This window comes from Pteropus vampyrus, unplaced genomic scaffold (assembly GCF_000151845.1).
Source record: "Pteropus vampyrus isolate Shadow unplaced genomic scaffold, Pvam_2.0 Scaffold77, whole genome shotgun sequence".
Classification (NCBI taxonomy): Eukaryota; Metazoa; Chordata; class Mammalia; order Chiroptera; family Pteropodidae; genus Pteropus; species Pteropus vampyrus.
In genome coordinates, this window is record NW_011888858.1 from 4,259,256 (window position 1) to 4,269,816 (window position 10,561).

A 10,561-nucleotide genomic window follows, 5' to 3' on the forward strand; every position below is an offset into this window, starting at 1 on the left:
TTTCTTCTAATGACATAAGAACATTTTTGTTTATTTTAGTAATTTAAATTTGCACAGATGTCAAAAGATAAGTATGGTTTTTATTTAAAAAATACTTAACAGTTAAAAAGATTATAAATACATTCACAGCAGTATTCTTGTTAAAGCTAAATGTATTATAAATTTTGGAGTTTAAAATTAAAACGTTTTAAATAATAGAACATTTGAAATTGCATTTTGACATTTTGTGATGTTATGAATAAATCCTACTCAAATAAATTTTAGGTGTAAGTTTAAATAGTTTAACTTTTGTAGTTATTATTGAGATATTCTATTTATACATTTTGTTAATATATCTTAGCATCTTTATGTTCTAAAGACTGATAAGAATGCTATATATTTGGAGAAATTTCAGAGAAATTTTTTTACAGCTTCCACATTTAACATTTTTTCTTTGGCATTAAGGACTTTGAAATCCATGAGATTTCCATTTATTTTATTAGCAACTTTAGAAAACCACTTCTTTGAAAAACCACTTTTTCAAACAATTGATTGTGAATAAATGACTCATTGGTAATGACTATACTATAAATAAGAGCAGTAACAAAGTAAGGGAGTAATACATTCAAGATTTTCTGAGATTCCTTGTTTCCCAGAAAGACTTACTTATATCTCATTGCACATAATTCGTTTATAGGAAATAATGTATTTCTTAGAAAGTTACAAGATTTATAAACAATTACAAAAATGCTTCTTCATAGTAAGTCAAATTTGCATTTTTGGAAAACTCTTTTTCTAAGTTGCAGTAACTTAACTATTTCTAGGTTTTTTGGCTGTATTTTACTAATGTTAAGCTTACTTTAGATACTTCTTTGGAAGTTGATTAGGGGTATGCCTTACCTAATGTTAATTATTGAGTAATTATTATTAGCTATTTGGTTAATTATCCAGGCCAATTTCTCTTCCAGTTTTCATGTTTTGAGTTATCTCCACAATTTTACCAAAAATTTAAAAGGAATCAAAGGCAATAGAAATTGATACCAAAATTACTGTCTTTTCTGTTACTACTAGTTATTTCAAGTTAATTCTATTTAAAAAGTCTATTTAGTAATTGAAATGATGTTTTGATCTGTTATTTTTTACTTTAACATTGTATAATGGCTATGTTAAAACTAGTCCAGTGAGAAAAATATAATTAGCAAGCTGTCGAAATGAGGAAATATGTGGGAAAAATTAAAATGAGCTCTGTGATGAGGATGGTGAGTGGGAGCTGTCCGCTTCTAGACCAAGTTAGTGACATGTCATAAAAAACTTGTTTTACTTGCATGATATAAGTTGGTGGTCTTGGTCCTTTTAATTAAGGATAAGAACCCATGATAAAATTAGATTTCTTATTGATCATCTTATGCAGAAGGAGTGAGGATTCATAAGAACCACTAACCTGTGCTCTCTCACCCCTAGGGTGTGAGCACTGAAAAGGATTAAGGCCCACTGTAGGGAAGCTTGCACTGAAGCCTGCACTGCCCTTTCCCCTGTTCTTTCAGTTAAATAGAAGATTTTTAGTTCCCATGACTATCAATCTGGTGCTTTTCACAAGCACCAAATTCTTTTAAGAAAATTAAGATGACTTATTTTTAGAAATCCACCGGCCTGGAATACTGAAAGGTTATATATTTTTTTGATAATTCATATTTTCTATATACATGTTATTTTTTTTGATGAATATTAGTTTGCTTTAATTTATGTTGAATTTATTGGTCGATATAAACTTTAAAAAAGCTATAGGGTTAGGTTTGCTTGCCCAGTAGTAATTATTGAGTTTGGCAGTGTTGAATCTTACATTTCATTAAAAAATAGTTATCTTAACAAACCTGTGAATATAAACTCTTAACTTTTATTTCTAGAATACTGCAAGTATAAAGTGCTTTCTTATGTTTAAAGGCTTTTGAATAGCTTTTATAAGTGCTGAAGTGTCATATTTTTTTCAATATCTGCCAAATTGGTATTGTATCTAATCTTGAAAATATATTTTGATTTTGTTAACTAAGAATAATTGCAGAGTATTAGTAGCTGAAGCTTTTTTTCCATTTAATTTGAGCTTTTGTTGTTACTAACAAATAATTTGTGGCGCAATCTCTTTCTTTCTTTTTCTCTCTCTCTCTTTTTTTTTAATGACCGCTAGAATCTATATACTTGTCACCTTAGTGTGCTAGAAATGTTCCACTCAAATCAAGGGTTTCTTTCTGGTTTTGTATGTTCTCACCTGCTCCTCACTGTAAATCATTGAGATGTCAAGTGCAATGATTAATTAAGCTGCACGTGCAAGTGCTTTTTTTTCACCTGTCAAGCAGGAAAGAGGTCTTATAGCAAGATTAAATTGTGCTAATTCACAGCTTTTATTCCAGACTATCAAGTGTGTAGAAATATTTTATATTTTGATGCTTATTCAGAATATGGCATACCAGGGTTTGTTTGGCTTAGAATTCTTAAATATTGTAAGATACAATTATACCAGACCTATCATTAAGCTCCTAATTAGAGGCCAGGAGTAAGTTCAGAATTTCTACATAAATATTTTGGAATTTAAGGTTCATACTTTGTAATTATCTTTTATTCAAATACTGGTAGTTGATTTCGGTTTTTTAAAGTAAATATTTTAAGTTTTTAAGTTGTGTGTGTGTCATATACACCACGAGATCCATTCATGAGATCCATTCTTGTTATAATAATTGCATGGGTTTAAATTTGTGATGAAATGATGATAGTGGTAACTACACTTGTTTCTTTGAGTTATGAATATTTGGAAATGTAATATTAAGCTTTTAGTTTTTATACTTTAAAACAACAGACTTGGAAAGCTTGTTCTACTCACCCTAGTTCTTTTACCCTCACCCCCCCAACTTATAAACCATCAGTAAAAATAAAACCTCAAATTGTATAGTAATCTTAATCTATTATTAAAAGGTCCTAGAAAGGAAGATTACAAGGTAGATTCAGGTTTTGAATCGGTTTTGCCATTGGTTTAGCAGCGGGTGGGCAGGCAGATGCCTGCTCAGAGTAGAACCTATTGCCATTTTTCACCATTGATAGAGTAGCCTTTCAGAGTCAATGAGCTCTGTCAATGTGAGCTTGTCAAGGCTACAACTTCATAGACCTGAGAGGCGGTTTGAGAGGTCAGCCCTTTTCAGGTTCGCTGTGATGCAAATGAACTTTAATGCTTAAACAACTATTGGAATTTTTATGTCTGCTCCTTGTTCTTTTTTCTTCACAAAGTCATTGACGAGACATTCAGTGCTTTTTAAATTGGAAGTTGCATTGTGCTAAAGACCTAGTACAGATTTACGGAGGGCTGAAAGCAGTTAGATCATGTTCTTTTCATGGTGCGATTAGAATCAAATCGATTTCTCTACAGCCTTCAGCATTCAGATGGCAATTTTAACAAAGCTTGGGGGCTAGACAAGGGACAAAACGACTGAACTGAATGTTAATTACACTCTGCAGCCTTATTTTCTTTTGATTTGGGGCTGACTGGCAACTAAATTAACAAAAAGTGTGACCATAACTGCTGCCCTATTTTCATTTAAAAAGAGAGCTGCCTCTAAAAGGCTATCTTTACAATGAAACAAGTGAGGTCTGCTGATCATTATTAACAAGGGCACTTTTTTCTTTAAAATTCTTGCCCAAAAATCTGTTCAAAAAATAATATAGTAAATTAGTTATTGGCATGTTATTATCCAGAGAGTTAGTTGGCTTTGATTTTTATGACATAGGCTCGGAAAATGTAAAGCAGTAGTGGCAATTCATTGGTAGTTATGAGTTATAATTGGCACCTACATTGACTGTGGTGTGTCTTTAGCATGTTCAACATGCTGAAAGGTAATTAGATTACAGTAGATACTATTTTATTATGTAACATCAAACTATTCGAAACAAGCTTGATCTTAACAATTTTTCACCTAGCTCTTCCTCGCTTGACATGCAGATTTTCATATTTCATTCTTATTTTGTTGTGCCATATTAATAGTGCTAGATGCTGTTTTCCTTCCTTTGCAAGGAAGCTGCAGCTGTACCAAGTTGCAGTTGATTTTTGTGGCAATACTCTCCTTTTTGCTCCTGCAGCTGTGTCAGTCTCATCCTAACACCTGGCATCATGAATTATCCTCTCCTTTATTTTTCCTCCCAAGCGAGAAACATTTTATGCTGCATAGTACATGTTGCAAAAATCTAGTGACCTTAAACATACATTTCTCAGTTGATTCCTTTACTAGCAGTATCGAAGCTTGATTCTATTATTCCTGTTGGTTTAAATACAGTTTTGCCTCTGGTTTAGCATTTCATACTGACATACTAAAGTATCACAAAAATATTTTTGAGAGAGATGGGGATTTAAATTTCTATCATTTGGTAGATAGCATTACCTTTTTAGTCGTTGATAGTTTTAAATCAGAGGCTAATAAGTTTGAAAGTTAAAAAAATACAGTGCAAAACACAAAACCATATCATTATTAAAATAAAGGACTATTTCTTTTTGGGTTACTATTTAGTGCTAGAATGTTGATAGTGTTATAGACCACCCTGCACTCCGTCACTGTCTTATACCTCTCTCCTTTTCATACAAAAAGCAGCTGCAAAACAAAGTTTTTCTAAAACCAGTCAAGAGTAAACTTTTTTCTCATTTGTCTTCCAGACACGGAGATCGATTGAGAAGTTATTAGAATGGGAAAACAATAGGTTATACCACAAGGTGAGTACCACAGGGAGCAGCTTCGTACTGTTGAGGTCTGAATTGCACAGTATGGAAACAGATGCTTTTGTTGAACTAAAAATATGAAAGGTGGACCAATGGGTTAGTCTGTGTGCTGCAGTAAAATAGAGCTCATTTTTCTTCTTTTACTCTCCTACTTGTCTAGCTGTGCTTGCACTGGAGACTGAGCAAAAGGAAATGTGAAACGAATAACATGATGGAATATGTAAGTTAAAGGGCTGTTTTGTGAGTTTCTCTATTAAATGATCATTTATTTTGCTTCTGATCTTATTCTTTCCATGATTATTAATCAGCAAAGGTGTCAGGAGCTTAATCTCCTGAGTGCAAGGATTTTCTACGGTTCACAGATGCATGGTTTCATGTGCAAGACTGATTTATAAAGTTATGAATGACTTGAAAACAAGGCTTCACTGTGTTCTGAAAAATAATAAATTAATTGCCAAGATAAAATAGCCTGAACATGTGTTGATGGAGTGTGAAATTTTAGATGCTGTATAAAGAATAACCACAACTTTGGTTACGCAGCAAGTCAGATATGGCTTTTTTATATAATGCTAATCAAGCTTCCAAGTATGGAAGAAAACCTTTCAGCCAAGCCATTGGAGCTTAAGAAACCTTTAGCCTTTATAAATTTTAGCTACCCATACCTCAGTGGGCCTTAAAGAATTTTTAATCAAAAGTATTAATAGAATATTTATTGTCTTGTAAAAATTATCTTAAAAATAAGCAGGAGATGAGATGTTGCTTATCCTGTGTGTTTATTCTTTAAAAGATATCTACGTCAGCCCATGTATACAATGAATTTTAGAACTTATTTAGTATGGTATTTAATTTACTGACTCCTTAATTTACTTGAACAATTTTTCTCCTTTTGAAAATTCAGAATACTATAGAAAATTATGAATTTTTATTTATTCTCTCGAGCTTTAGTGTTTTATTTTAAATATGGAAAGGGTATGTTAAAAGAAAAAGATCTAAGGAAGAATTAATTGTTGAAAGTTAAAGTCATAGTCTTTGTGAAGTACCAGGCACACCATTTCTGACAAATTCTATTCTTTGAAACAATTTAGTCGTCATAGACTGGGGTGTGTGTGTGTAAAAGATTGATTAAAACAGTGCTTAAATAGTTAGAAATTGTCATAAAATCATTTTTCTCTGCAGTATTTTCTCTTTCATTATCATACAGTCAAATCCCATTTCTAGCTTTAGACATAAAAGTCATCTTAAAAATATCTTTTTTTCCTCATAGAATAGGTCTATTCAGTGAACCCCAAATAATGTAAAATTTATCATTCTCTATTATATTCAACGTGTTAATTTATGATGATGAGAAAGATACTTTTTTAAATACTAATAAGAAAATACATTCAGATAACTTGTTTTGAGATGGATCTGTGAAAAGATAGTCTCGTATTTTCCTCATAGATGGTAAGAGTTTATGTATTTTGGCATGAGTGATGGATACGTAGAAGATTTAAAGAATTTTGTGAAAAAATATTTGCTGTATTTAGAAACCCAAACACTAAGCTTAAAACTGAGGTTTTATTTATTTTTGCACATTTCTAAATTTACATTGGAAAGGAAAACAAATGTTATTCCCAATACTATTATTTTCAGATAGAACTATATGAATGTCATTCATTCATAAAATATGCTCATTATATTTATCTTTATCTTATGATATTCTTTTTTTTAACTAAAAATAATTTAGTAACCTTTCAAAACATTGTGAACTGTATGCTTTGTTTGTAAAATAGTTTAATTTATCATGAAGTTTTAGATAAGCACTACTACTGAAGCCATTATATTTTTCATACGATCATAGAAGATATTTAGAAGAGTAGTAAAAATATTTTTTAATTGCTAAAAGTATTTTTTCTAAAATTTCTCAGTAGGTATATTTATGATAGTTGAATGGGAAAATAATATAATTTTAAAACTTCCTAAAGAATACTTTTAAAAAGTTAAGATAGCAAATAATATAGTGAGTGCTTCTTTACCTAATGAATTGGGGAATTTTTACCACGTATTTCTCTTTGACCTAAACTTTTTCTTTAACTTACAGATATTTCATTTGTTAAGGGAAAATAATTCTCCTTGATTATATTTTGAATATTGGAGACAGTCTAGAAAAATACCAGCCTGATGCCAACTTTTCTTTTATTCAAATGTGGTAGAGCAGCATGATTTAGAGAAAATGAGACAAATGGCTTCTGAAGGAAAAGAGTTCATGGGATATGTTCTTTAAAAACAAATAATAATGCAAATATGAGCAAAGATAACCTTTATTTTGCATTGTGTGGTATACGCCGTAAAATGTAATTCCTATATTCTAGAGCTGAAACTGTAAAGACTGCTTGATCGAGGACATGTTTGAAATATAGAAGTATTTATTGAATGTTGACTCATAGTAATTTAAATATTTGATCGTCAATTTTTAGAGCTGCAAAGAAGATGAGGAGGTGGAAAACCAGTTTTTAGCTCAAATAAAGAAGCTAGACAGAAAGCTAGTAAATATTTCGTAGGCAAATAATAGATCAGGAGAGTGGCAAAGGTGGCACCTAAAACTTAGTGCAGTATAACTAAACCAGGAAAGGAATATTTTTAGGCCAGCCACCTTGTTTATTGAAGCAAATCAAAAGCCAAGAAAAATGAAGAGTGAAAACGAAGATGTCTGGTCTAAATGACTTAAAAGAATAGTATTCAAACCTGGAGATCATATCAAGACAGTTTCTGAAAAAGAATGAACAGTTCACCAAACTTGGAAACTATTCAAATCAGATAATTTTTTTGGTTAGCATCTGTTCTATAAAGAATTGGAATAAGGGAAAGAATTGATTGTGATTTAAGACAGTTTAAGTTTGTTATAAAAATTAGCTTTGATCAACTTGTGTCTTTCTGTTACTATATTTTGTCTTTGTTGGTTTTCCTTTAGTTTTTGATAAAAGGTTCTTTGGAATAAATTTTAACCTTTAATTTTGCTAACCTAAGAAGAAAAGGACTTTTAAAAAATTAAGAAATAAAAGACCAATACCCTTTATCTAGCGATCCTGGTACAGTAAAATGAGAGCAATTCTAGAATTTAAAGACCCATGGAATCGAGTTAGAAAATGGAGGAAGCTTGAAAAAATAAATTGGATCAGCTGAAGCCACATAATGCAGTTGAAAGGGCAAGGCTTTGGAGTTAAGACAGTTCTTTGTTCAAATAGTGACTCCAAAATCCTTGGATCATCAGTTTTCTCGTGTAAAATGAGGACGATAATACTTACCTCACAGAAAAGTTGTTGGGATTAGATAGATCTATATAGTATGAAACACTCTGTATATAGTTACTTCTTAGTAGATGCTAGTTCTGTTTTCTTATTCATTCATGCATGCATTCTTTCTGTGTATCAGAGACAGTATCAAAATTATTTTAGCAATGAAATATAACTGAAGTTTTGTTTAGATAAAAATCTATTTAAATCTTTTTAAAACTTTTTTTTCTCCTTATACAGGTCATCCTCATAGAATTTTTACCAAAGACACCGATTTTTCGACCGGATTAGCATTTACTTTATTTATAGAGACTTTTCAAGTATGTTGTCTTTCCAATGGTGCCTTGCTTGGTGCTCTTCTGGTGGTGACATAACATTGGTTCTACAGAATCGTGTGGTGTTTTTTTTTTTTCTGTTTTTGTTTTTTTAAATAACCGCATGTTCTAAGTGTGCATTTTTGTCAAACTCTGCAACAGTTATTTCATACAGATGTTTAAATACTTAAGTTATTGTGCTCTTTTCTGTTATGTATTCTGATTTTCAAGTATTACTTTTTTGTATTATCAAAAAAATACATTTGAACTTAGCATAAAAATTGGCTAGCCTTTTTTATTTTATCACCAAAGTACTCACACTTCTTTATTTATTAATTCCTTAATATAGAAAAACACCTTTGTAAGGCTGTACTTATCTATTCTAGCAAGCACACTCTTCGTATTATTTTTCTTCCTTTTTAAATTTAACAGTTATTTTAAAATAGTAAGTTTTCTTTAATAGCTTTTTGGAATTTAACATATCCTTTCTCATTTAATTTCTAACACTGTTTACAGCAGAAATATCTGTAACATTATGAAGACCTATAAAAAAGTTTTGAAAGTGTTTCTTTCTTCAAAGGTAGCAAGGCAAGATTAAATTATTTTTATTAGAATAGACAAATCAGTGAATGGTATGCATGCATCTAATGGTTACTAGAGCTCAGGATGATAAAATATAGTAGCATTACAAACTGTGTATATTTTTGATCAAGATGATGATAATGGCCTTACTTGGGTTATTTTTTATTGTTTATCAAATCTTATATACAAAGTATGGAAATAATCCTTTAAAAATTTCTAAGGAAAATATTTCTCCCAATCTAACACAGTTGTAGGACGGATATATGTTTCTAAAAATTTTTGAAAGAAAGCAAAAATTCTAGAATTGAAAGTAAGCTGATGTTTAATACCCCATTGATATTTGGATCTGATTGTTACTAAGAAAGGGCAGACTTATTTAGTACTGTTTTTATCTATTAGTTTGCTTTCAGTTAGGTGTACTTTTTTAATTGAGAGTATGACATAAGTTTAAATCAGAACAGCTTATTTCTTTTAAGTATATGCAAACATACATATTTTTTCTTCTTCTTTTGGTTGTACATATCTCCATGAATTTTAAAACTTTCTAAATTTCTGAATGACCTATGTGTAAATTTTTGTTTTTATAAACCTGAAATTATACAAGTTTTAATGTGTGTCAAGAACTTGTTCCATACAGCTGTGGTATCGAGCAATAATGTGAATAACTTTTGAAATTATATAAACTATGCTTAATTTGTATTAAGAATTGGTACCACTATACAATACCTTTTTTCCTTGTATTAAATCTTTTAAATAACAGTTTCATTAATTTATATAACTGTATTTTTTAAAAGTATTTCTTTGTACTTTCCAAAGTACTGTAATTCTATATAAATTTGAGCAGTTGAATGCTAGTATTTTATATCCTATATCGGACATTAGGAGCTATCTTAAAAACTAGAGTTTTTTTTTGTTTGTTTGTTTTGTTTTTTGTATGAGAATTATTTGTTTCCATTGCTTCCTGACCCCAAACACTTAACAACTTGAATTTATGAAACACATTTCCTCTGAAGAGCTCAAAATACAAAGAATTCAAGCACTTCTCTCACTTTATTTACCTTGTGTTTAAGGTGTGGCCTACCACCTTAAAGTAGTGCAATTAAAAGGTAATGCTGTTCAAAAACTCTAGTATTCCTTTGTGGTTTCAGTGTTGAAAAATCTGCCTCAGTATTCAGAAAGAGCAGAAAAATTTGACTGTGTAGACTATGCAGCACAAGTGTTCCATATCTAAAATTTTATAAATTAGAGCACCATATGATTAGCTTTATAGGAAGTATTGTACCTATGCAGACATTTTTTTTCTTGTTTTTAGTCTTCTGTAAATTATAGTTTTAATTATTCCCTTAAGAATATTTTAACAGTAAGAATGTTTTCATAGTTGATAGTATTAAGTACAGGATTTTTACAAGCTTTTCTAATTTTATTGAGAGTAATGTCCGTTCCTTAAAGATTCTCTTGAAATGTTCACTCTTATATTTCTAATGTATATATAGAAAAGAACTGTGAATGCTTAATATGTGGCATTACCCTAAGCCAGCTATGCCTTGAACAGTTAGATGTCTGTGTTTGAGTTTTCATTAGTAGTCCTCAGTATAACATACTCTCTGGCTTATTCTTTCTTGAGTCATAAATCTAAGTGCCCATGTTACTGCAAATTGGAAATG

At 30.6% G+C, this 10,561-nt stretch overlaps 1 protein-coding gene across 3 annotated transcripts in view; it reads left to right on the forward strand.

Annotated features, from left to right (window-relative positions):
• CHIC2 (cysteine rich hydrophobic domain 2) overlaps positions 1–10,020 on the forward strand; it is a 40,890-nt gene extending 30,870 nt beyond the window's left edge. For 2 of the 3 annotated variants that reach the window (XM_011362633.2, XM_011362635.2), the window contains exons 4-6: positions 4,667–4,723; positions 4,890–4,949; positions 8,242–9,670. In XM_011362633.2, the coding sequence (XP_011360935.1) occupies positions 4,667–4,723; positions 4,890–4,949; positions 8,242–8,292 (168 nt within the window). In that variant the 3' untranslated portion in view covers positions 8,293–9,670. Of the gene's footprint in view, positions 1–4,666; positions 4,724–4,889; positions 4,950–8,241 lie in introns of all 3 variants that reach the window. The other variant, XM_011362634.2, reaches the window with a different exon arrangement.
• The last annotated feature ends 541 nt before the right edge of the window (positions 10,021–10,561 follow it).